The sequence below is a fragment of the Lepidochelys kempii genome, chromosome 16 (assembly GCF_965140285.1).
Source record: "Lepidochelys kempii isolate rLepKem1 chromosome 16, rLepKem1.hap1, whole genome shotgun sequence".
Taxonomy (NCBI): domain Eukaryota; kingdom Metazoa; phylum Chordata; order Testudines; family Cheloniidae; genus Lepidochelys; species Lepidochelys kempii.
In genome coordinates, this window is record NC_136395.1 from 4,750,259 (window position 1) to 4,776,889 (window position 26,631).

General features: G+C 46.5%; 1 protein-coding gene across 8 annotated transcripts in view; it reads right to left on the minus strand.

The window, feature by feature from the left end:
* NOXA1 (NADPH oxidase activator 1) overlaps positions 1–26,631 on the minus strand; it is a 56,275-nt gene that overhangs the window by 26,059 nt on the left and 3,585 nt on the right. For 3 of the 8 annotated variants that reach the window (XR_012155270.2, XR_012155269.2, XM_073314592.2), the window contains exons 2-7: positions 22,976–23,058; positions 13,634–13,742; positions 7,082–7,216; positions 5,154–5,261; positions 4,334–4,393; positions 3,503–3,540 (exon numbers count right to left, since the gene is read on the minus strand). Coding sequence is in view for 6 of the 8 variants with exons in the window: in XM_073314592.2 (XP_073170693.1) it covers positions 3,503–3,540; positions 4,334–4,393; positions 5,154–5,261; positions 7,082–7,216; positions 13,634–13,742; positions 22,976–23,058 (533 nt within the window). In the remaining 2 variants the exon portion in view is untranslated. Of the gene's footprint in view, positions 1–3,502; positions 3,541–4,333; positions 4,394–5,153; positions 5,262–7,081; positions 7,217–13,633; positions 13,743–16,139; positions 16,241–22,975; positions 23,059–24,253; positions 24,363–25,318; positions 25,464–26,631 lie in introns of those variants that run through there. The other 5 variants (XM_078849070.1, XM_078849071.1, XM_078849072.1 and 2 more) reach the window with 5 other exon arrangements.

The window sequence follows — 26,631 nt, forward strand, 5'->3', positions numbered from 1 at the left end:
TTGATTTTTTTTGTTGTTGTTTTGAAATGCCCTTTCATTTAGAAATGTATTTGCGTTTATAGTCTATAAGTTATAGTGTAAAATAAACGGCTGGAATCAGAATGAAACATTTCAATTTCATTTAAATGGAACATTCTGACTGACCTGAAACAAACAGTTTTGGAAAACTTCGTTTCACAGGAAATTTAAATTTTTCATTTTTGTTTAGATTTGGAATGAAAACAATTTCAAAATGTCAGCATTTCCTGCTGAATGAAAATGTCGAGTTTCAAGTGGCTCCAAGAATAGGGTTGCCAACCTTCCCAGATTGACAGGGAGTCTTCTGGAATTAGCCACAATCTCCTGGAGGCTATTGAAATCAATCTGGGAGATTTTAATAGGCTGCTAAAAGTCCAGTCGGCGGCACAGCACGGCTAAGGCAGCCTGCCTACCTACCCTGGCTCCACGTGGCTCCCAGAAGTAATCTGGCTCCTAGGCGCAGGGGCGGCCAGTGGATCTCTGTGCGCTGCCCCTGCCCTGAGCGCCAGCTCTGCAGGTCCCATTGACCAGAAACTGTGGCCAATGGGAGCTGCAGGGGCAGTGCCTGCAATCGCACAGAGCCAGGGTAGGTAGGCTTCCGGGAGCCACCCGAGGTAAGCGCCTCCCAACTGGAGCCCAACCCCTTGCCCCAGCCCCGAGCCTCCTCCTGCACTCAAACTCCCTCCCAGAGCCTGCACCCCCGCCTGCACCCCAAACCCCACATCTCCAACCCTGCTCCAGAACCTGCACCCCCAGCTGGAGCCCTCACCACCTCCCACACCCCAACCCCTTGCCACAGACTCACTGTGAAAGTGAGTGGGGGGGGAGGGGCCTCTGAGAAGGGGCAGGGAAGGGGGCAGCGCATGGGTGTTTGGGTTTGTGCAGTTAGACTGTTGGCAACCCTATTCAGGAACCACCTTCTAGCTTTTCCAGATGAAAACAAGGGGCCAGATTCAGCCCTGGAGTATTGGAAGCACAAACCCAGGGAAGTCAATGGAGCTGCACCTCCTCAGACCAGGGCTGAATTTGGCCCCAGTTACAGCAGTGCTGACAGGAGCATTTGGAAGTCTTGTCCTGGGGGCTAGAGCCAGAAGACTGAGAGTCAATAGTTGTGGGTTCTAATAGTGGCACTGCCATTGACTTACTATGTGGTCTTGAACAGGTCACTTAACCTCTCTCTGTCTCTGTTTCCCAACCTGTGACACGGTATTTAGCTTCCTCACAGGGTGGCTGTGAGGCTTAATCTATGTCTGCAAAGGGCTTTGAGATCCTTGCAAGGTGTTATAGAAGTAGGGGACGTAGAAGTGGGTGGCAACCTAGGCAGCAGTGACCATGAGATAGTTGAGTTCAGGATCCTGAAGAAAGGAGACTAGCAAAATACAGACCCTGGACTTCAGAAAAGCAGACTTAGACTCCCTTGGGCAGGATCTCCTGAGAGGATAATATGAGGGGGAAAGGAGTCCAGGAGAGCTGGCTGTATTTTAAAGACACCTTATTGAGGGCACAGGAACAAACCATCCCGAAGTGCAGAAAGAATGGCAAATAAGGCAGGCGACCAGCTTGGCTTAACAGTGAAATCTTCGGTGAACTTAAACTCAGAAAGGAAGCTTACAAGCAGTGGAAATTTGGACAGATAACTTGGAAGGAGTATAAAAATATTGCTAGAGTATGCAGGGGTGTAATCAGGAAGGCCAAGGCACAGTTGGAGTTGCAGCTAGCAAGGGACATGAAGGGTAACAAGAAGGGTTTCTACAGGTATGTTAGTAACAAGAAGAAGGTCAGGGAAAGTGTGGGACCCTTACTGAATGGGGGAGGCAACATAGTGATGTGGAAGATGATGATGTGGAAAAAGCTGAAGTACTCAAAGCTTTTTTTGCCTCGGTCTTCACAGACAAGGTCAGCTCCCAGACTGCTGCACTGGGCAGCACAGCATGGGGAGGAGGTGAGCAGCCCTCAGTGGTGAAAGAACAGGTTAAGGAGTATTTAGAAAATGGATGTGCACAAGTCCATGGGTCCAGATCTAATGCATCCAAGGGTGCTGAGGGAGTTGGCTGATGTGATTGCAGAGCCATTGGCCATTATCTTGGAAAATCTGTGGTGATCGGGGAGGTCCCAGATGATTGGAAAAAGGCAAATATAGTGCCCATATTTTAAAAATTGGAAAAAAGAGAACACAGGGAACTACAGCCTCACTTCAGTCCCTGGCAAAATCATGAAGCAGGTCCTCAAGGAATCCATTTTGAAGCCCTTGGCAGAGAGGAAGGTGATTAGGAACAGTCAGCATGGATTCACCAAGGGCAAGACATGCCTGACCAACCTGATTGCCTTCTATGATGAGATAACTGGCTCTGTGGATATGGGGAAAGCAGTGGATGTGATATACCTTGACTTTAGCAAAACTTTTGATATGGTCTCCCACAGTGTTCTTGCCAGCAAGTTTAAAAAAAGGCATGGGTTGGATGAATGGACTATATGGTGGATAGCAAACTGGCTAGATTGTCGGGTTCAATGGCTAGTGATCAACGGCTCGATGTCTAGTTGGCAGCCAGTATCAAGCAGAGTGCCCCAGGGGTCGGTCCTGGGGCCGGTTTTGTTCAACATCTTTATCAATGATCTGGATGAGGGGATTACAGTGGACAAGAAGCAGGATATGAATCAACAGTATGCCCTTGTTGCCAAGAAGGCCAACGGCATTTTGGGCTGTATTAGTAGGAACATTGCCAGCAGATGGAGGGAAGTGATTATTCCCCACTATTTGGCACTGGTAAGGCCACACCTGGAGTATTGCATCCGGTTTTGGTCTCCCCACGACAGAAGGAGTGTGGACAAATTGGAGAGAGTCCAGTGGACTTATTATAAATTATTAGGGGGCTAGGGAACATGACTTATGAGGAGAGGCTGAGGGAACTGGGCTTGTGTAGTCTGCAGAAGAGAAGAGTGAGGGGGGATTTGATAGCAGCCTTCAATTACCTGAAGGGGGGTTCCAAAGAGGATGGAGCTAGGCTGTTCTCAGTGGTGGCAGATGACTGAACAAGGAGCAATGGTGTCAAGTTGCAGTGGGGGAAGTCTAGGTTGGATATTAGGAAACACTATTTCACTCGGAAGGTGGTGAAGCACTGGAATGGGTTCCCTGGGGAGGTGGTGGCATCTCCATCCTTAGAGATTTTTAAAGCCCAGTTTGACAAAGGCTTGGCTGGGATGATTTAGTTGGTGTTGGTCCTGCTTTGAGCAGGGGGTTGGACTAGATGACCTCCAGTAGTCTCTTCCAACCGTAATATTCTATAAGTGCCAGGTGTTGTTGTTAACTACAATGGCTATCACAGTCACACAAACCTTTCTCTCACACAGCATTTTCTCCACAGTGATAGATCTCTAGGACTGGGATGCTACAGAGTCTTCAAACCAAAACCTCTGCAGCCAAGACAAGGTACCATGAATAGAAATAGTGACAGAAGAGTAAAGCCAGCTGGGGCTGGTTACTTACCGCACAGCATTGACACTGGGTTCATAAAAGCCCTGTCTCTGTGGAGAAACAACAGCATCTATTTCATAGTGCCAGATTCCAAGCCAGAAGGGACCATTGTGATAATCTAGGCTGACCTCCTCTATAACACAGGCCAGAGAACTTCCCCACAATGATTTGTAATAGCTTGTATCAGGCAGAAATGCAGAGTCTGAGCGGGAGTTTCAGTCTCTGACATTTTCCCTCCTATTCTCCTGTTCACACTTGTCACGCAACCAATCACCACTTTAGGGACAGTCATCAAGGCCACTCCACACTGCTGAGCAGTGCTGGCAGCCCCCTCTTCTCTGCCCACCCCACCCAGTGGAGACCAACCTACTTGCGTGTTTCCCCGCTCCTAACATTCACATGACAGTGCACCCCTCTCCCCCGGAGGAACCAGGCTCACACGGCTGGGCAAGTGAGTTAAACATTACATAGACTCTGCTGCAGCAGCTTTAATTTAGTGCAGAGAAAAGAATGCTCCATTCAGGGGGCAGAGACTTATGTGCCTCATCTGAGCCCCTCTGGCCAATGATGAAGCAAGACTGATGGGGTCTGAGGAGTGGAAGGATATCTGCAGTGATATGGCAATTGGATGGTAGGAATTGCTAGGCAGGGGGAGACATGCAGGACTCAGAGCCCTAGGGAAACCTCTGCACACTAAAATATTATGTAGTCCATGAGAGGTTCTCATCCTGATGGATGCCTTTGGCTGGGGACCCTAAGTGGAGCTATATGACAGCGATGCCATTACATGACCTTGCCATGCATAAATCAAGTTACCATAAGTCATTGCACTGTCCCACTCACCTGTGGCCTGAGAGGCTCAAATCCGATGTACTCATCATTGGGAATGACGGAGGAGATCACCTGCCAGAGGACAGATCAGATCAGCCTCTGGATCACATGAAGGAACAGCCCGGCCCTGTTAAAACTGCCTCTGGGAACCAGCCACTGACCCTGGTTTCCCCATGAGCGAGTCCCTAGCACCAAGTAGCAGGGCTTAAAAAGTCACAGCGCACAATGGAGAGTGCAGAGCTGAGTCCAGGCAGTAACCCCATCTACTCCAGGGGCTTGGTTTTCTAGCTCTTGCCACGCTGGTTTTCTACATGTCTGTGAGTGAATCTGAGAGCACAACCATTCATTTTCCCTGCACTCAAGAGGCTCCTGGCCTGTGTCACTTACACAAAGGGTGAAGAGATAACAGAAATGAGAAGAGAAATCTTCTGATGACCTGCTAATATTCTCTAAAAGGCATTAACCAAACAACAAAAAAGTCATCCCACAACAAGTGGGAATCTGCTACAGCTCAGAGGGTCAAACCCTGTGGGACTGGTTAGGTGAGCCCACATGTCTTGAAAGACTGGTTCTTAAGGACAGAGCCATTGCACTTAGAGTCTAAAGAATCTCAGCTGATATTTCTCAGGCACTGCAGCTGGCAGAGGGCCCAAGCAATGTTGCTCTCAGGAGGCTGTCGGTGCTGTGGCGGGTAGAGGACCCTGGCAGTAACGTTCTCAGGAGCAACCAGAGCCCTGGATCGTAGTTTGCTCATTGCTGACCTCAGTCACCAGGGCACCATGCTAACATTCTTACAGTAGGACTGACTTTTCTGCAGCCTAGGGGGCCTTACCTTGGGTTTACCCAGGAAATCTTTTGAATCCAGCTGCTCAACTTCCTCCTTTCGTGGTCTGAAAAATTCCCCCAGGGGAACATGTACGGGCTCCAGGAGGAGATGATTCTACAGTGGGAGGTGTGGGGGGTGGGGAAGAGATCAAACCAAGGACACCAGATATCATTAACCACAGCTTAACATTTAAAAAATAAAAGTAAATACTGCTTCCCCCATGGGGTCTGGTCAATCCAGGGAATTCAATGTGGCAGAAATTATGTAATTTAAAAAGTGTGACCTGGACTTGACCAACATGTAGAGGCTAAGATAGTTCACACTTCTGTGCATAAGATGATTTCTGGAGCTACCAGGAAGGGGAAGCATGAAATAAATGAAGGGAGAGCATGAAATAAGATTTGCTAAATAAATCTCTAATCTGCTTCTCCTGTTCATCTTCCTCGATTTTAATGTTCTCTGTAAATTGTAACTAGAGTCTAGCATTCAGATCCCATACAAGCAAATCAATTTTTATGAAGTACAAAGAATGGGATGAAAATAATACTGAAAATAGCATAATGCCATTTTTGGAATCAATGGTGAAGCTTTCTCTGGAATATTATGTTTACTTCTAGTCACCCTACCTCATACAAGTCATGACAGATATGAAAGGGGTTCAGGGATGAGTCTTAAAAGTCATTAGCAGGATGGCGAGAGATTTGTACAAGGAGCAAATGAAAAGACTGGGACTGTTTCCTCTGGAGAGCAGATGCGTAAGATGAGACATGACAGGTATACAAAATAATGACCAGTCTAGAAAAGATAAATCAGGAGCTCCTGTTTACCCTCTTTGATAATACAGGAACAAGATATGAAATCAAAAAGCAACACACTTAAAACAAATAAAAGGAAATACAGCACTTAACTGGTGAATTAACCAGTAATTAACCTCTGAGGTTCATTGTCACAAGATATCACTGACGCCAAGGATTAGCCATTTTTATGGACAATAAGAAGATCCAGAGTTACATTCGACAGGGTTTTTTATAGCATTTTATAGGGGAGATCACCACTGTGCTTTAGAACACAAGCGGATCCCTAACTGGCAGCAGCTAAGATGAAACTTCCCCTATGACCAGATTATTCCATAACTGTTCACTATGGTGTTACTAGTTATCTCTGAAGCATCTGGTAGTGATTGAGACAGGATGCTAAATTAGATGGACAATTGCTCTGACAGGCTATCACAACTTCTATGCTTGGAAGGAAAAGCCACTGTAGGCAGGTTGCAGGCAGGGGGCAGATACAACAGCTGGAACACTCCAATCTTTGGAGTGCTCATAGCCCAGGTGGAGACTTTTTAAGTTGGGCCCTATGAAATCCCCAGGGTTTAACCCTTTATAGTTAAAGCAAAGATTTTGTCACAGATATTTTTAGTAAAAGTCATGGACAGGTCATGGGCAAAAAAGAAAAGTTCATGGAAGCCCTGACCTCCCTGGCTTTTACTAAAAATGTTAGTGACAAAATGGGGATCCGTGGGTCCCCACATTTCCTGAAGTGGGGCAGCTGCGCAGGGGCTAGGAACCGCCTGCAGCAGCTCGGGGCTGTGGGGTACCCCTGCCTCCAGCAGCTCTGCAAGCCCCACCACCCACAGCAGCTGGGAGCTCAGGGGTTCCCCCGCCACCTGCAGCAGCTGGGGCTGCAGGGCTCCTCTGCCGCCTGCAGCTCCAGGGGCCTGCAGCGGCTGGAAGATTGGGGGTTCCCCCTCCACCAGTGCCAGCTTGGAACTCTGGGGGCTGCCAGAGGTGGTGGGGGTACCCCATAGCTCCCTGCCCCTGCAGGCAGTGGGGGACCCTGAAGCTCCCGACCACACCGGAGGCTGAAGTCACAGAGGTTGCTGGAAGTCATGGATTCTGTGACTAAATCTTAGCCTTATTTATAGTCAGTCTCACCTGCACCCGCTCAAGGGCAACATCCAGGCTTGTGGGTCTTCCTTCAGGCCTCTGTCTGACAGCCTCCTCCAGGGTTATTCTAGCTTCCTGCCACAGCCCAAGCCGGCACTGCACTGCTGCAGTATTGTACAGCACCTAAAACCAGTAGTAAGGGGATGAGACTCTCAACAGCAACTCGAGGAATCAAAACAACTGGAAGTTCATTGAAGCTAACCAAATGCAGAAACACAAGTGAAACAGAAAGGTGTGCCCAGAGCATCACAGACACAGCAACCAGATCAGCCTTTCCTCTGCTGTTGATCATGGGGATTCTGCTGCAAGAGCTGTCTTACAAAGCTTCACATACAGAGCTCAGAGAAAATAAACTCTGCCCTTCATAAAGCTGTCCTGCTAGGCTCAGAGCCTTTGGGTCAGATCTGCACTAGTCACCAGGGTGCTGGAAGCAAAGAGGTACATGGGGCACAAAAGAGGAAGAGTTCTCAAAGGAGGATCATCTCTGACAACATTTGAGGCACTGTAGTTTAGTCCCTCTCTAGGCACCAGTGGCTCTAACATTTCCCTGTGTATATTTTATGGCTTTCTGCAAGCATGTATCCTGCTGCTGTGATACCCTTGTTCTGTGGCATACAGCGTACTCAATGACAGCACATTCACTAGCCACACTCTGGGAGGAAAAGCAGTGGGGAGTCACATGGACAGATATGTGCTCTTCTACAGAGTTCAGACAACAACCAGGCAACTTAGTATGAGGATCCACCAAGTCTTGAACCCTGGCTGGAAGAGTGTTGTAGTAACCAGGCAAGGACTTCTACAGGGCTTTATTTTTTAAAGTGGAAACGTCTTTTCCAAGCAGCTGCTGCACCCTTGGTAGCTCTCCCTCAGCCTCTACAACTCCTCCCCCGTCCTTCCTGTTTCCTGTCCTTTCAGACTCCAACAGCCAGTGCTCCCAGTTCTAATCATTACAAGCAACATCTAAACACCACAAAGAGGCTGGCCCAGAGGTGCTAAGCTCGGTCCAGATGTCAATAGCCAGATGTTATAGAGGGTGCCTGTAGCATTCCTGCAGCTTTCCCCGACCTCAAAACCCCATGCTTTTCAGGAAAGCTCCGCTGAGCTCTCCCCACGCCCTGTGTGCTATTAATGCGGCAGGTTAGGCCTGCACACACATGTACAATGAGCAGCAGAGCATGTAGGACTTACACAGCTAGCAGCACTATAATGGAACACATCTGGCCCAGATATCACACGTGGGCTTCCTAACAAGGTGTCCAATTCCCACATTTAGGAATCAAATCAACCTCTAGGCTCATTAAATCGGCATTTACAAGCCCAAGAGGCAATGTAAGCATCCAAATGGGAGACCTGCATGTAACTCTAAGGTGCCCACATTGAAAAGCTGGGCCCAGGACATAAAAAGGTAGGTCTGTGTCTGTGATTTGGAAGTAACCTTTGGGCTAGTGGAGATAAGCGGCATTAAGGAAGCGACAAGAATGAAGAGCAATACCCGCTTTCCCTAGGAGTGTGCATTGCTGGCAAACCCAAGGACCAGCACTGGTTCCTGCCTCAATAGTTATTGCCCATCCTCCTGATCAAAGGCCAGAGGCTGTAATGGGGGAGGGATAGCTCAGTGTTTTCAGCATTGGCCTGCTAAACCCAGGGTTGTGAGTTCAATCCTTGAAGGGGCCATTTAGGGATTTGGGGCAAAAACTGGGGATTAGTCCTGCTTTGAGCAGGGGGTTAGACTAGATGACCTCCTGAGGTCCTTTCCAACCCTGATATTCTATGAATAATGCTACTGTTCTTCTAATAGATAAAGACAGAAGAAAAAGAGATGGTGGAAAAGTTGACCAGAAGATCCTCCTCAGCTAGCATTTAGGTTGATGACAGAGCAGTGGCTTGTTGGACAGTGGCACCAAGGGGAACGGAGTCTGGGAGATGTCCGAGTGACAGATGCTGGAGGAGTGAACTGATGTGGGGAAAATAAGCACATAACCTGAGATGGGCCATGATCTGCTGGTAAGATCATAGGACTAGGATCCAGAACTACTGAGTCCTATTCCTCATTGTTATTGACACATGGATAATAATACTTACCCACCTCACAGAGGTGTTGCGGAGATTAATTAAGGCTAAACTATGGTCCAATGGATTTCAGTGGTAAAACTCTCATTAGCTTGTGTGGGACCAGGGTTTAGCCCTTACTTTTGTAAAGATCTTTGAGATACTAAGATGAAAGCAGATCATTAGAGCATTAATCACAAATGATGATTTATCACCATCGCCATCGACATACACTTGTGCTGATGGTGAAGTCCTCCAGTGGTATTTTGTTTTCATTTTTTGCAAAATGTGAAACCTTTTCAAAGGACATTCGATGGTCAACATGGTGTGAATACACATCTTGATATCTTCTAAAGAATGCTTCATGAATATATGTTTGTGCTTGCCAGTGTGTGCACCAATCCCATTCCCCCAGCCACCCTTCAGACGTGCCTGGGGCCCTGCACTTTCGAAAGGCATACCCATTGTTTTCAAAGGCATGACAACAAAGTGGAAGGAAATGCAGGAAGAGTCACACTGCTGCTGTATAGAAGCTTTATTACACAGCATTTTAAGGAGCACATGCATGAATAAAGTTGCCTGACAGGTTCTGGGACATGCCTGACCAGAGACACACAATGACTCTTTCCACATTTAGGGGAGTCGAAGTATTAAACTTTTTTCTACCTGATTTTCAGTGCATTCAAAAAGATTCAGGACACAGGAAACAAAGTAATGTAAAGGAGACTAGCTAAAATGTACAATAGCTGCATCTCTGTTTAAAATGTTTTTACTTCTCAAAACCCCTTTGTCACACAGACTGCACTAGTCTGTGACCTCTGTCCCTTAATTCCTCAGAGAAGTGTTGTCATAAACATAGAGCTAAGGATAGCATAAAATCCCTCCTTTACCTGTAAAGGGTTAAGAAGCTCAAATAACCTGGTTGGAACCTGACCAAAAGGACCAATAAGAAAAGAAGATACTTTGAATTGGGGGTGGGAGGGGGAGAGGTTTTGTTTGTGCTCTCTTGGGACAGAGAGAGGGACCAGGCAGGAAAAAAACATCTCCTAAAACCCTACCTGAAATAAGCATCTCAGATTACAAAAATTGTAGGTAAAGCAAGGAAATGCATTAGATTAGCTTTTGTTTTAGCCTGTGAATTTTCCTTATGCTAAGAGGGAGGTTTATTCCTGTTTTTGGAATTTGAAGTTGAGCCTAGAGGGGACTCTTCTGTGTTTTAAATCTGTTTATTACCCTGTAAAATTACCTTCCATCCTGATTTTACAGAGGTGCTTCTTTTACCTTTTTCTTTATAATAAAGTTCTTCTTTTAAGAACCTGATTGATTTTAGTGTCCTAAAGATAAAGGGTCTGGTCTGTACTTTTATTAAAGGCATTTGGTTAGTATATTATGCTCAAGCCTCCCCAGGAAAGGGGATGAAAGGGCTTGGGGGAATATTTTGGGGAATCAGGGACTCCAAGTGGCCCTTTTCCCTGGATGTTTGTCTAAATCACTTGGTGGTGGTAGCAATACCATCCAAGGAGGAGGAAAGGATTTGTGCCTTGGGGAAGTTTTAACCTAAGCTGGTTAAAATGGATGAATGGACTACAAGGTGGATAGAAAGCTGACTAGACTGTCGGGCTCAATGGGTAGTGATCAATGGCTCCATGTCTAGTTGGCAGCCGGTATCAAGTGAAGTGCCCCAAGGGTCGGTCCTGGGGCCGGTTTTGTTCAATATCTTCATAAATTATCTGGAGGATGGTGTGGATTGTACGCTCAGCAAGTTTGCAGATGACACTAAACTGGGAGGAGAGGCAGATACGCTAGAGGGTAGGGATAGGATACAGAGGGACCTAGACAAATTGGAGGATTGGGCCAAAAGAAATCTGATGAGGTTCAACAAGGACAAGTGCAGAGTCCTGCACTTAGGACGGAAGAATCCAATGCACCGCTACAGACTAGGGACTGAATGGCTAGGCGGCAGTTCTGCAGAAAAGGATCTAGGGGTTACAGTGGACGAGAAGCTGGATATGAGTCAACAGTGTGCCCTTGTTGCCAAGAAGGCCAATGGCATTTTGGGATGTATATTAGGGGCATTGCCAGCAGATTGAGGGACGTGATCGTTCCCCTCTATTCGACACTGGTGAGGCCTCATATGGAGTACTGTGTCCAGTTTTGGGCCCCACACTACAAGAAGGATGTGGAAAAATTGGAAAGAGTCCAGCAGAGGGCAACAAAAATTATTAGGGGACTGGAACACATGACTTATGAGGAGAGGATGAGGGAACTGGGGATGTTTAGTCTACGGAAGAGAAGAATGAGGGGGGATTTGATAGCTGCTTTCAACTACCTGAAAGGGGGTTCCAAAGAGGATGGATCTAGACTGTTCTCAGTGGTAACAGATGACAGAACAAGGAGTAATGGTCTCATGTTGCAGTGGGGGAGATTTAGGTTAGATATTAGGAAAAACTTTTTCACTAGGAGGGTGGTGAAACACTGAAATGCGTTACCTAGGGAGGTGGTGGAATCTCCTTCCTTAAAAGTTTTTAAGGTCAGGCTTGAAAAAGCCCTGGCTGGGATGATTTAATTGGGGATCGGTCCTGCTTTGAGCAGGGGGTTGGACTAGATGACCTCCTGAGGTCCCTTCCAACCCTGATATTCTATGATTCTGTGATTCTAAACTGGTAGAAATACATTTGGGGGTCTTTCATGCAGGTCCCCACATCTGTACCCCAGAGTTCAGAGTGGGGAGGGAACCCTGACAGGAATTCACTGTGCATGAGCTAGGGAAGTCATAACAACCCATTACATCTGCCACATGGGATAGAATCCCCAATATACAAGTTATATACACTGAGTAAAGAACATACACAGACATTAAGATTATTAGTTGGGTAAATTGTCTTTCTTTTATATTGTGCAGCAGTAATTTCTGCTGTGTTTACATTTATAATTATTGGACAGAACACTGGGCGTTTAAAAGAATGTGCCAAATAACATTACCAATTGCAGACCAGGCCTTGTTAAGTACAACTTGGGATTTGTTCACAGTTTGCATTCTTAGGGCTATGTCTTCCAGTTAGGCCCATGGGATGTGTGAAGAAGTGGGAATTTTCTGACCTATTTTTAGGAATTTATGTGTGCCTCAGTTTCCTTCTGTACTTTGCATTGCTACCCTGTGAGTGCAAAAGGGTTAACACCACTTCTGGAACACCTCAGGAGATATGAGGTATGTGTGTCACTTTGCTGTCCTGCGTCATTAAAGAACAGGTTTAAACTAATCCAGGTCAACAGAGGATGTGAAGAGACAATGAGACCCCCATCCCCACCTCTTGCCCCATCCCAATGACTGAACAGTTGACACCTAATAGCAGGAACTCCTGCCCACCCCCCTCCCAGGCAGAACACGTGAACTCAGCTGGAGAACAAAGGCAAAAAGGTGTCGGGTGGCTGGAATAAGGGCTGCCCTGTGGAAGGACTCAGCAGCTCTCATCTGGAATGAAGACAAAGAGCCAGAGCCAGTACTGGAGTTGAAAACCACTTTCACTGCATTGGCGTGGCCAGGACGGACTATTACTTTCCGGTGCCAACCTGAGAACTCCCAGACTCTGTGGCCAGGTGATTAATCAATTGTCACCTTGTTTTGAGAAGGCTGCCTGCGCGGTTGCAATACTCGCTGTGAGCCTTGTGCCCTGCCTGGGCACAGCACCAGCCTTTAGGGGTGTCAAGTTTGGCTGGATGTATTCCTGGAGGTCTCATCACACGACATAATCTTTAATTAAAGATTAATCTTTCATTCCTGGAGACTGCAGGACAACCCTGGAGGCAGGGGTGAAAGTAACTTAAGGGATCCTGAGGAGGCGGGGGGGGGGGGGGGTGTCCCTCAGGTGGAAGGGGCGAGGCCTTTAAATCCCTGGGCGCTTTAAATCGCTGCTGCTACTCCAGGGCTCTGGTGTCAGTAGTTGCAGCTGGGAGCCTCGGGCCCTTTAAATCACCACCGGAGCCCCATGGTAATGGTAGCTGCAGCGGCGGCCAGGAGCCCCAGGGCTCTGGCGGCAATTTAAAGGGCCCGGGGCTCTGGCTTCGGTAGCAGTGGCCGGGAGCCCTGGGCTGTTTAAATCACCGCCAGAGCCCCATGGTAGCGGTAGCTGCGGTAGCAGCCGGGAGCCACAGGGCTCTGCTGGGAGCCCAGGGCTCTTTAAAACTGTCTGCCTGGGGAAGCTGCCCCCTGCCGGTATGGTCGGCTGTGTACCGGCTCTTCCTGGTATGTCATACTGTACTGGACCGGTTTACTTTCACCTCTGCCTGGCGGGTTGGCAACCCTACCAGCCTCCCATAGGCATCTGGCTTGGCTGGATTTGCTGCAGATAGTCACGGAAAGAGACAGGGACCACTGGTGCCCAAAGGCCCAGTCTTGGAGTCTGAGTTTGATGCACACAGCTTGGAAAGCATCCAGTTGGCTTTCCATTGCCGATAAGTAAAGATATATCTCCTACCCACCCACACACTCACCTCCCAGGCACAGAGCATGTGCCTTAGTCCCAGTTGTTTGTAGTCAATGAAAGGGTTATTTCTTAGGTGAGTGAGGGCCATGCTGCAGTCATACAGAGCTTCTTCATACCTGCAGTGCACAAGGATAAAGATGAAAATGAGAACTGAATGCCCAAATTTGCAGAAAAAAGTATCAAGCTCAGGAACCAGACTAGCAAAGAGGATTCTTCTCTTCCCAGCAGGCTGGGTTAGAGGAAGCTTCACTGGAGAAACATATGGAATCCCTAAATGTAGACTGTAGTTTCCCTTTCCTCCATGATGATCTGCTCTCATCCCACTATCTGAGTCTGTTAACTTTTGACATCCAAAATGCAGTCATGATACTGAGGAGATGGGAGAAAGTGGAAAGACTAACAGTTCCTTGCTAACTCTAGAAACTATTCACATTATGCTCCAATTATGGGAATTGGGATCCCTTTCAATTTTATCCTAACTAGTGTCCTTGCAGAAATTTCAGAGAAAAAGAAAGTGCTGAAGGGTAATGCTGATACTGGTCAACAATTTCCAGCTAAAGGGGAAGGGACTGAGAAAACCCTGCGGCTGGCCTGTGCCAGCTGACCCATACTCTCAGGGCTCAAGCAGGAGGCTGTTTAATCGTAGTGTAGACTTATGGATTAGGGCTGGAGCCTGGGCTCTAGGGCCCTGTGAGGTGGGAGGGTCCCAGAGCTCAGGCCAAGCCCGGAAGTCTATACAGCAATGGAACAGCCCCACAGCCCAAGCCCCGGCCAGCTGTGGGTTTGTCTCTGCTGTGTAGACAAATCCTGAGAATCAATCTTTTTTGAACAACATATGTATAAATGCAGAGGAACTCCACTGATTACAAATGGAATTGCTCTGAATTAGAGCTGTGCAGAGGATGGAAGATCTGCTTGGAGAACAAATTCCAGAGTTCTAAATTTGGCTTCATTCCAAATTTGAAAAATGTGAAGTTCTCTGCAAAGGAATTTTTTTTCATTTCAAATTGCTGAAAACATTTCATTTCTATACAGAATTTTAAAAAATCAGAATGAATAGTCTTTTCAAAATGAAGAATTGAAACATTTTGTTTTGACATTGTCTAAACTTTCTCTCCTTTTCTTCTTCCTAAATGAACTCCTCAACGGAACGGTACATTCTAACAGAATATGATTCCACTGACGTTCCTCCAATCAGTTCTACTCTGAATTTACCCCAGTGTTGTTCAGAGCAGAATTTGGCTCAGCCATTTTGACCAACAGGAATGGCAATGGCCACCCTCCCCCAACAGAGGGGAGCAGCCACAGAGACACAAAGGTCACCTTATGGGGACAACTAAAATCATAACAGGGACGGGGGGAAGGGGAGTGAGGTCGGTGTTGCTAGGAGCCCAGGTGCCAGCTCATGCCAAGGCCCCAGGCCTCACTGAACACTGACAGATGCACAGCTGGAAAACAGTCTAACTCACCTGTGTGTTAGTATTGTTAAAATATATGACTTAGATTTATAAGAACGTGTTTATTGTTTAGACTTTATGAAGGCTTGTAGGATGCTGCATGTATTAATCTTACTTATAACATCTGTACCCTGTAAGAGTATATAAGATTATATGAAGTGTTTGCATTGTAATCCTCTGTAACTGTGTAAGTCATCAAATGGAAAGGAGCATTAATTAATGTAGAAATACTGGCTTCCTACAGAAGGTGTTAGGTCCTGCCCACCAAGAAGATCCACAAAGGAGCCATTGTGAAACTGTAATGCTGTCTGGAGTGGCTCATGACTGTGAGTGCCTACCTCAGGGCAAACTGTTAGAAAACAAGGGCAGAACCCCAAACTGGCGGTGTGGTCTATAATTACATTTCCCCAAGCCAATAGCAAATGTGAACTCCTGGATCACTTTACCAGGCTCACCATGGAATCACAGACAGTCCTCTCAGACTCTCCAGTCTATATTGCCACCCAGGCAAGCTGAACTTTGTGATAAAAGGTTCTTTAAACTCCAAACCACACCACATCAGGTTTCTCCCAGTCCCAAGAGACCAGTCACCCCAGATCAGCTGGTACTCCAGATCTTACACCAAAGACAAGGCTGGCACCCAATTCTATAGTAAACTAACTATAGGTTTATTAGCTAAGAAAAGGAAATGAGAGTTATTGAGGTTAAAACAGTTAAAATATATGCACAGGTAAGTCACAGTTTGTAACTCCAAGTGGTGTCAGTGATGTAATAAACTGCCAGTTTCCCAAAAGTCTTTCAGGGGCTGTGCTCTGCTCCTTAAAGGAGCAGAACTGGGCTAGGGAGGGCATTCATTCTTTACATGGCTTTAACAGCATATGTATTGTGCTGTTAAATTGGTCAGGAGTCCTCAAGAGGAGTGTGGGGGGGGCGACGGAAGGTGTTTAAAGAGTGTTTTTTATTCTGTTTCTCCCCATTGGTCTGAATTATCCATAACATTCATACTGCATCACATCAAGTCCAAATCATTAGAGGAATGCCTCTGCTTGCACTGACCAGAGGATGTTTGGATTCTGATGTCAGCCCAGTTCTGCACCCTGATGGGAATCAGGTGTTGTCCAGAGTGCACACAGAATTCTTCTTTGCAGCCAAACTAGTCTAACGTGCATTTTGCGAACTGGAACTGGAGCAGCAACACAAAGAAGACAAATGCCTCATTTTCCAGTTTTGTGGGTGAGAGAACTATAAGTGAAGATTATAATCATAGAATCATAGAATATCAGGGTTGGAAGGGACCTCAGGAGGTCATCTAGTCCAACCCCCTGCTCAAAGCAGAACCAATCCCCAACTAAATCATCCCACCCAGGGCTTTCTCAAGCCTGACCTTAAAAACTTCTAAGGAAGGAGATTCCACCACATCCCTAGGTAATGCATTCCAGTGTTTCACCACCCTCCTAGTGAAAAAGTTTTTCCTAATATCCAACCGAAACCTCCCCCACTGCAACTTGAGACCATTACTCCTTGTTCTGTCATCAGCCACCACTGAGAACAGTCTAGATCCATCCTCTTTGGAACCCCCTTTCAGGTAGTTGAAAGCAGCTATCAAATCCCACCTCATTCTGCTCTTCCGCAGACTAAACAATCCCAGTTCCCTCAGCCTTTCCTCAGAAGTCATGTGTTCCAGTCCCCTAATCATTTTTGTTGCCCTCTGCTGGACTCTTTCCAATTTTTCCACATCCTTCTTGTAGTGTGGGGCCCAAAACTGGACAGAGTACTCCAGATGAGGCGTCACCAATGTCGAATAGAGGGGAACGATCATGTCCCTCGATCTGCTGGCAATGCCCCTACATATACATCCCAAAATGCCAAAATGACACTGACAACCTTAAACCAGCTGCCTCAGGAATCTGCCAAGAACTTTGCTAAAAATATGTTCCTCATCTTAACGACGGAGCTAAGACTTATCACACATCTTCCCACCTATATTTGAATAAAGCTCCTTCTGATCTGACAGCTCAGGCATTGTCAGTTTCATCTAGAACAATTTACAAACTTGGAACCTAATCCTGTAAACCCTTAATCATTCGATCAATCCCATTGAAAACAATGACAGGTTTCAGAGTAGCAGCCGTGTTAGTCCGTATTCGCAAAAAGAAAAGGAGTACTTGTGGCACCTTAGAGACTAACCAATTAAATAAATAAATTGGTTAGTCTCTAAGGTGCCACAAGTACTCCTTTTCTTTTTATTGAAAACAAAGGGACTATTTGCGTGTCTATGGACCACTTTTGTGGTAAGAGTTTCAGGAGTCTGTTCTGCTCCTATAAAAGAAGTTGAATCTCCCATTGAAATGCAATGTTTGGGTACAATATCATAATGCAGTTTAGGATACAGTTCTACTTAAAATTTGTCTTCTAATAAGTCACACATATGCTGAAATGGTTCCTCACCCAACTCCCATATTCCATATAAACAGACTGAAATACTACGTATTTTGGGGGAAGTGAGTAGTTAAGCATGTTGATATTTGTATATACAAACACCCATTTCATCACTGTACTGAAAAATATAGCTGAACTTAATTTTCTATGGAATTTGAATAAAGCTTAACAGCCCCAATTGTTTTCTGTGTTAATCAGTGTGAACCTGAAAAAATTACATGCCTTCTGAGAGAAAAGAATCAGTCCACACTTACTGAAAAAAAAAATCCCTTCGAACTGGTGTTCAGAAGAGTGCTACAAGACACATACATAACCTCATGAGCAGACGGCGGAGAGGATACCCTCCCACATTATGACCAGCAAAATAATAATTAATAATAAAATCTCAAAGAGGCAGAGGTTAACAGATTTGCAAACCTAAAAACCTGTGTTATGCTTTAAACCACCTCAGCATATACCTGGTTTATGAACATTACAAAGTTATCTGCAAAGGAACACTGAAGCCCATTTGATAGCAGCCTTCAACTACCTGAAGGGGGGTTCCAAAGAGAATGGAGCTCGGCTGTTCTCAGTGGTAGCAGATGACAGAACAAGGAGCAATGGTCTCAAGTTGCAGTGGGGGAGGTCTAAGTTGGATATTAAGAAAAAGGTTTTAACTCGGAGGGTGGTGAAGCATTGGAACGGGTTACCTAGGGAGGTGGTGAAATCTCTATCCTTAGAGATTTTTAAGGCCTGGCTTGACAAAGCCCTGGCTGAGATGATTTAGAATCATAGGGACCTCAGGAGGTCATCTAGTCCAACCCTCTGCTCAAATCAGGACAAATCCTAAATTTTTGGCCTAGATCCCTAAATGGCCCCCTCAAGGATTGAACTCACAACCCTTCATTTAGCAGGCCAATGCTCAAACCACTGAGCTATCCCTCCCCCCTAGTTTGTGTCAGTCCTGCTTTGAGCAGGGGATTGGTCTAGATGACCTCCTGAGATCTCTTCCAACCCTAATATTCTATGATTCTATAATTCTATGAACCTGAATGCATGCCAGCCAGTATGCCCTCACTGACTAAAGGCTCAGTCACACCTGAACAGCTAAAAATTAACCTTGCCATTTTAGGCTAAATGGAGTCATGTCACTGGCTCCATCTCTGTTGTTACATAACGGATAACAAAACTCCAGTGGGGCATGGTGCTGGCACATAGGGTCTCAGGTACGTGGTGTGATTTTTCAGAATAACTTTTGGGAATAGTCATGTACATGAAATAGCTGGTACTTATGATTATGCTATTTCTATGCATATATATCCATCTTGGTTTCTGAACTTATGAATATTAGCTATGTTTCCTACATGTTTGCTCCTGTGGTAACGCCCACAAGGTATTTAGCCAACACATGAAGGGACAAGTCAAGCTGAATGGCCCATTAAGGAACACTTAGCTCACAATGGACCCTGGAAAACGCCTGTCTACACTTAATGGACTTTTCCTGTGAACATTCTAACTAGTATATGGGTGGGGGTGATGGACATTTAACTTGCCCATATTTCAGAGTAACAGCCCTGTTAGTCTGTATTCACAAAAAGAAAAGGAGTACTTGTGGAACCTTAGAGACTAACCAATTTATTTGAGCTTGAGCTTTCGTGAGCTACTGCTCACTTCATCGGATGCATACCGTGGAAACTGCAGAAGACATTATATACACACAGAGACCATGAAACAATACCTCCTCCCACCCCACTGTCCTGCTGGTAATAGCTTATCTAAAGTGATCATCAAGTTGGGCCATTTCCAGCACAAATCCAGGTTTTCTCACCCTCCGCCCCCCCCCCCCAAACTCACTCTCCTGCTGGTAATAGCCCATCCAAAGTGACCACTCTCTTCACAATGTGTATGATAATCAAGGTGGGCCATTTCCTGCACAAATCCAGGTTCTCTCACCCCCTCACCCCCCTCCAAAAACCACACACACAAACTCACTCTCCTGCTGGTAATAGCTCATCCAAAGTGACCACTCTCCCTACAATGTGCATGATAATCAAGGTGGGCCATTTCCAGCACAAATCCAGGCTTTCTCACCCCCCCACCCCCCCGGGGAACATACACACACACACAAACTCACTCTCCTGCTGCCAATAGCTCATCCAAACTGACCACTCTCCAAGTTTAAATCCAAGTTTAACCAGAACGTCTGGGGGGGGCGGGGTAGGAAAAAACAAGGGGAAATAGGCTACCTTGCATAATGACTTAGCCACTCCCAGTCTCTATTTAAGCCTAAATTAATAGTATCCAATTTGCAAATGAATTCCAATTCAGCAGTTTCTCGCTGGAGTCTGGATTTGAAGTTTTTTTGTTGTAAGATAGCGACCTTCATGTCTGTGATTGCGTGACCAGAGAGATTGAAGTGTTCTACAGTGGGGCGGGAGGAGGTATTGTTTCATGGTCTCTGTGTGTATATAATGTCTTCTGCAGTTTCCACAGTATTCATCCGATGAAGTGAGCTGTAGCTCACGAAAGCTCATGCTCAAATAAATTGGTTAGTCTCTAAGGTTCCACAAGTACTCCTTTTCTTTTAACTTGCCCATGTGACTCCAAACACCATCTTTCACAGTGAGACCAGATTTCCCTTTACTTGGCACTTGGCAGAAGCTAAAAGGTCCATTTTGCCTCTTTCCGGCTCCAGCCTCTGGACTATGAACATATACTGAGGGGAGCAACTGACTGAGGACTTTAAGGTAATCTGGAGCCTTCATATTTCCTTGATCCTTTGCAGATGGACTTATGAGTTAGATGTCGTAGAGAGACTGTTCTAGCCTCACTGATTGCTGATTTCTCCCTTGCAATGGACAAAGATAAGATTTCTGCTGACTTTCTCACATGAGTCAGCAGCCTTTGATACCTGTAGTATAAGCAACATAGCCCTTGCTTGAGTGGTTTTGTTCTTTCCTCTCCAAATGTCAAAGCCTGCTCCCATTGAACTCAATAGTAAAACTCCTTTTGATCTCAATAGGAACAGGATTTGGCCCCAAGAGATCAGAGAATGTGACTTTGATCAATTGCTTATCTGACCAGAGACAATTCTCATGCACGTTCTGCCAGGCTGATTTTGATTGCCTCTCCTGTATATCATGCTGAGGAAAATAATAAAACACTGTGGGCAGACGTTCTATCACACTGCACATGGCACACACAGTTCTATGCCTCCTTTCCATCAAACCCAGATGGCGCAGCATCTTTGCTTTCCTAGTGCCTGGCAGAGAGCAACACTTAGATAAAGGCAAGCTGGCAGGAGCTTAGTTTGGACATAAGGGAGGCACTGATAGTGTGTTAAGGGAAAGTGGGGTGATTGTCCTTCCTTTTTCAATTTGGGGTGCTGCTGGATCCTCAGTGACACCTGCAAGTACAGATGGCACCAGGGGCCCAAAGCATCATTTTACCACTGCATCTGCAGTTGTAAAACTTTAGACAAGTAAGGGGGGTGTCGGCGGGGATGGGGAGAGCATGGGGGCTCCAGACTGGGGGCGGGGAGGAGTCACATGGAGGGTCACATGGGGAAGTCACGTGCCCTCTCTTCTGTCCCTCCCATGAGTGCAATACTGGAAATAAATGATTTCTACTTGCACCACTGATCTATAATACAAAAGTGAATTGACCTGAATACATTGTAGCATGACCTGGTCTGCCAGCCTCACAGAAACATTAAAGATTAAAGACTTTGTTGATTGCTTCCCCTCATACTCAGGGAGAGTAGACCTGCAGGTGAACTCATCCCACCAGCTTGAACTCTGGGGGAAGAGAATAAAAATCCCTGACAAGAAGGAACAGTAACTCTCTGCTGCTTGAACTCTGAGAAGTGAAGATTCATATGTCCCTTCATGCTTCAACCACCATTCCAGGGGACATGCGCCCATGCTGATGATGGGTTCTGCTCAATAACGATCCAAAGCCATGAAAACCAACGCATGTTCATTTTCTTATCTGAGTCAGATGCCACCATCAGAAGGTTGATTTTCTTTTTTGGTTGTTCAGGTTCTGTAGTTTCCACAATGGAGTGTTGCTCTTTTAAGACTTCTGAAAGCATGCTCCATATGTCGTCCCTCTCAGATTTTGGAAGGCACTTCAGATTCTTAAACCTTGGGTCAAGTGCTGTAGCTATCTTTACAAATCTCACATTGGTACCTTCTCTGCATTTTGTCAAATCTGCAGTGAAAGTTTTCTTAAAATGAACAACATATGCTGGGTCATCATCTGAGACTGCTATAACATGAAATATATGGCAGAATGCAGGTAAAATAGAGCCGGGGACATACAGTTCTCCCCCAAGGAGTTCAGTCACAAATTTAATTAACGCATTATTTTTTTAATGAGCATCATTAGCATGAAAGCCTGTCCTCTGGAATGGTGGCCGAAGCATGAAGGGGCATACAAATGTTTAGTATATCTGGCACTTAAATACCTTGCAATGCTGACTACAAAAGTCCCATGAGAACGCCTGTTCTCACTTTGTGGTGACATTGTAAATAAGAAGTGGGCAGCATTATCTCCCGTAAATGTGAATAAACTTGTTTGTCTTAGCTATTGGCTGAACAAGAAGTAGGACTGAGTGGACTTGTAGGCTCTAAAGTTTTGCATTGTTTTGTTTTTGAGTGCAGTTATGTAACAAAAAAAAATCTATATTTGTAAGTTACACTTTCATGATAAAGAGATTGCAGTACAGTACTTGTATGAGGTGAATTGAAAAATACTATTTCTTTTGTTTATCATTTTACAGTACAAATATTTGTAATAAAAATAATATACCCTTTGATTTCAATTGCAACACAGAATACAATATATATGAAAATGTAGAAAACATCCAAAATATTTAATACATTTCAATTGGTATTCTATTGCTTAATAGTGCGATTAAAATTCCAATTAATGTTTTAAATTGCAATTAATTTTTTTCAGTTAATCGTGTGAGTTAACTGCAATTAATCGACAGCCCTAGTAAACGGTCTTTCCTGGGGAGGTGGGATACCAGACTTGATAGATCAATTGTCTGATATGTTTCTGGTCTTTGCTCAGTGACTGGAAGATTTTGGATGGACTCAGATACAAGAGTTTTAGAGAGGGTGTCTGTGCTATGGCTACGAGTTACATTGTCTTTACGTTTATTAACTTTTGCTTTTGGGGTGTCTGAGTACACATATAATGCAGTATGGTAATCAGAGTCTGCGTTCTGTAACTTGCTATGCCACTGATTCACTGTGAGGCCTTGGGGAAGTAACTTCCCTTCTCTAAACCTCAGCCTCCCCAACTGTAACATGGAGATTATACTGACCTAACTGACAAAGATCTTCTGAGGCTTAACTGATATTTGCAAAGTGCATTGAGAACACTGGACAAAATGCACTTCAGAAGGGTGAAATATCATTTAAGAAAGAGAAGCAAAGAGTGAAATGGACAAGCATTACACTTACATTGCTAACTGCAGATGGACAAACCCTCTTTGAAAGAAGCCAACAGCTAGACGGTTGTCCTTAGTAACTGTTTTATCAAAGGCCTAAGAAGAAAAATACAGACATGACACGAGTTAGCTAAACCACATAACAGAGCTAATGTCTGACAGATGTGATTGCAAGGCATTTGTTAGAGCTATGGAAGGGCATGGTGGCTGAAACCCAGGAACAGTTCCTGTGTGGGGGAGAATGCATGTGAACCATCAAAATGATTTGTTGCAGATTAGAACAGTCCCAGGAGAAAGTGATGGAATGTTCCTAAAATAACCCTGTTGGGAATCAGGATTGTGGAAAGCAGCCCCAGGCTTCTGTAATCTGAAGGCCTATTTGCCTGAAGCATAATTGGCTGTTCACACCTGGAAGCACCTTGTATAGCCTGTTCTTGGCCACTTCGAGCAGACACAGATGAGCTGTGGGAAGAATCATTTTGGGTACCACTTGGTTTGAGAGGGGATCATTGAAAGCAGGTGGTGATGGGGTGGAGAGTGGGGGATGCGAAGGAGAAAATGGAAAGATTCCCCACCATGCACATAAAAGTCAGTATTCCTGCTTATCTTAAACCCACAGATGGGCCTACTTCCCAGATGAATAAAGGGAACCATTGCATAGCTGTGGTAAACTTAGTTCATGGCAGTGGGTGTCAAAGCAGAACGCCATCCAGGAAGGTTATTTTAGTACGTGCTTTTGGAGAGTAAGGGGTGCATCTCCTCTACCATGATTATAAATAGGCAAAACGCAGATGGGAACGGACAAGGCCTGAAATCCTGGATTTTCTATATACTGGAACTGTCTGCATTTGAAAAGGGAGCCGTGTCAAGGCTGGTGAAAAGCACAGACCCAGGCCAGACTGTGCCCTCACCCTACACAGGGATATAAGGACAGGAAGGCTCCTTGGCCCTCTCCCTCCCCTGAATTTGCACACCCATGTGGGGCTGTAAGAGGGTCACTATGGCTCTCCATGGGGTACGCTGCTGTGCCTCAGTTTTTCCACATTGCTGTATTAACCTACAGGAAGAAAATATCAGACATTCACTTGACCCACACAAAGCCCATCAGTTCCTTCTCTGGTCTGCAGGACTTCATGGCTCTGTCCCTCCACCCTTCCCAGGGATCACCGAGCCCTTCCAGCCAAGCTTCTCCCTTCATTAGAGTAAAATACATCTTCAGCCTCAAAGAGCACGGCAGGCACTGTTCTCCCGCTACACACCTCCTTCCGCTCTGCCTTTTTCAGCAACTGACCTTTTATATAGAGTGGGAGTGAGCCCACCCCTTCCTTCCAGTTGTCTCTACTGCGGTGTTTAAATGTTGCTTGTAATTCTTAGACTTGGGAGCACTGGAAGTTGGGAGTCTGAAAGGACAGGAAACAGGAAGGAGGGGGGAGGAGTTGAGAGGCTGGGAGAAAGCTACCGAGGGTGCAGCAGCAGCAGCTTGGTAAAGAGGTTTCCACTTTGAAAATAAAGTCCTGTTGAAGCTTGTTAGTACCTTGCCTGGTTGATACAACACTCTACCGCATTGTGTGTTCTCTTGCAATCAATACAAACAGATGTGGCCCTTCCTTCTCTGCTAGCCCAGGGACAGGGTCTGTGCATCCCGTTGCAGGGGTACATGACAATCACACAGAGAAATGCAAACACACTGTACTAGTCTAGACTCTCCATGCTTTTTTCTTTTTCCCTTGCACTGACCAGGTAAACTAAGCTGGCACAAGGAAAGAAAACTATCCACCTCCAAACAGTGACAGAGACCCACTTCAGCTGGAGAAGTTTTGCTGAGTCCGGCAGAATTCTTCTGGGGACCTATGCTGCTGCAGGGCTCCTTCTAAACCCATCACTACCCATTCCAGCACTGCGTATGCTTACATTGTTAGACATTTAGAACAAAATAAACTCGACTGTGGTGAGGAGACCTAGAGAGAATTCTTGTAAAAATGCAATATTTGTGAAATTATTCCATTGGAGAGCGTAAACGACCAACTAACATTACTGTTAGTTAATGGGTACACGCATGGCCCCACAGTATGCTAACATTTTTACGGATGACTTAGAAAAACGCTTCCTCAGCTCTTGTCCCACAACGCCCCTTCTCTACTTGCGCTACATTGATGACATCATCATCATCATCTGGAACCATGGGAAAGATGCCCTCGAGGAATTCCCCGAGGATTTCAACAATTTCCACCCCACCATCAACCTCAGCCTGGACCAGTCCACACGAGAGATCCACTTCCTGGACACTACAGTGCAAATAAGCAATGGTCACATAAACACCACCCTATACTGGAAACCTACTGACCGCTATACTTACCTACATGCCTCCAGCTTTCATCCAGACCACACCACACGATCCATCGTCTACAGCCAAGCTCCAGGCCTGTGTGGAGCAGGGGGACTGTGCTCAGAATCTGTGGGGAGCAGGCACGGGCTTGGGGTCTGGGGGGAAACTGCCCCCCAGCATGAGAGGGTGGAGCAGAGCGGGTTGGGGCTGGGTTGCTCCACTTCCTGCCGCCCAGTGATTGCAGGGCAGGCCCGACCCTGCACTCACAGGGCAGCGGGAAGTGGAGTGATCTGGCCCCAGCCTGCTCTGCTCTGCTCCCCTGGCTCCCAGCCTTGGTACTTGGGAGCAGGAGGGAACCGCCCCCCAGCACTCACCAGTGGCGCAAAGCGCCAGACCCCTGCTGCAGTCCCCCAGGATGTAGCTCGGGGGAAGGGGCGGAGTGGGGTTGGGGCGGGGGCAGAGCAGGGGTGGGAAGAGGCAGGGCATGGGTGGAGTAGGGGCGGGGGCTATGGGGGAAGGGGTGGAGTGGGCGTGGGGTGGGAACAGGGGCAGCTTTCCTGGCGGGATCAGCCGGCCAGGGGATGAGGCTGGCTGCTGGAGCAGCACACAGCTGTGTAGGGCACCAGGAAATTTGGGGCAATTTGGTTCCCCAAATTTCCTGATGCCCTATGCAGCTGTGTAGTTTGCGTATGGGTAAGGACAGCTCTGGTAATAACCTTTCATCATTAAGACCAGTTTGTCTGGGTGCTAAGTTTGTCTGGAGTTCCATGAACATAAGAATGGCCATACTGGGTCACACCAAAGGTCCATCTAGCCCAGTGTCCTGTCTTCTGACAGTGGCCAATGCCAGGTGCCCCAGAGGGAATGAAGAGAACAGGGAATCATCAAGTGATCCATCCCCTGTCACCCATTCCCAGCTTCTAGCCCAGGGGTGGGCACACTTTTTGGCCCGAGGGCCACATTGGGGTGCAAAAGTGTATGGAAAGCCAGGTAGGGAAGGCTGTGTCCCACAAACAGCCTGGCCCCCACCTCCTATTCACCCCCTCCCACTTCTCATCCCTGACTGCCCCCCTCAGAACATCCAACCCATCCAACCCCCCCCTGCTCCTTGTCCCCTGACTGCCCGCTCCCAAGATGCCCCACCCCAATCCTTCACCCCCAGGATCCCACCCCCTATCCAACCCCCCTGCTCCCTGTTCCCTAACTGCCCCCCTGACCGCTAGCCACACCTCTGCCCCCTGACAGGCCCTCCCTGGACTGCCACGCCTTATCCAACCCCTCCTGTTCTCCGTCCCCTGTCCGCCCCCCCACCCAGAACCTCTGCCCCATCCAACCGCCCCCAA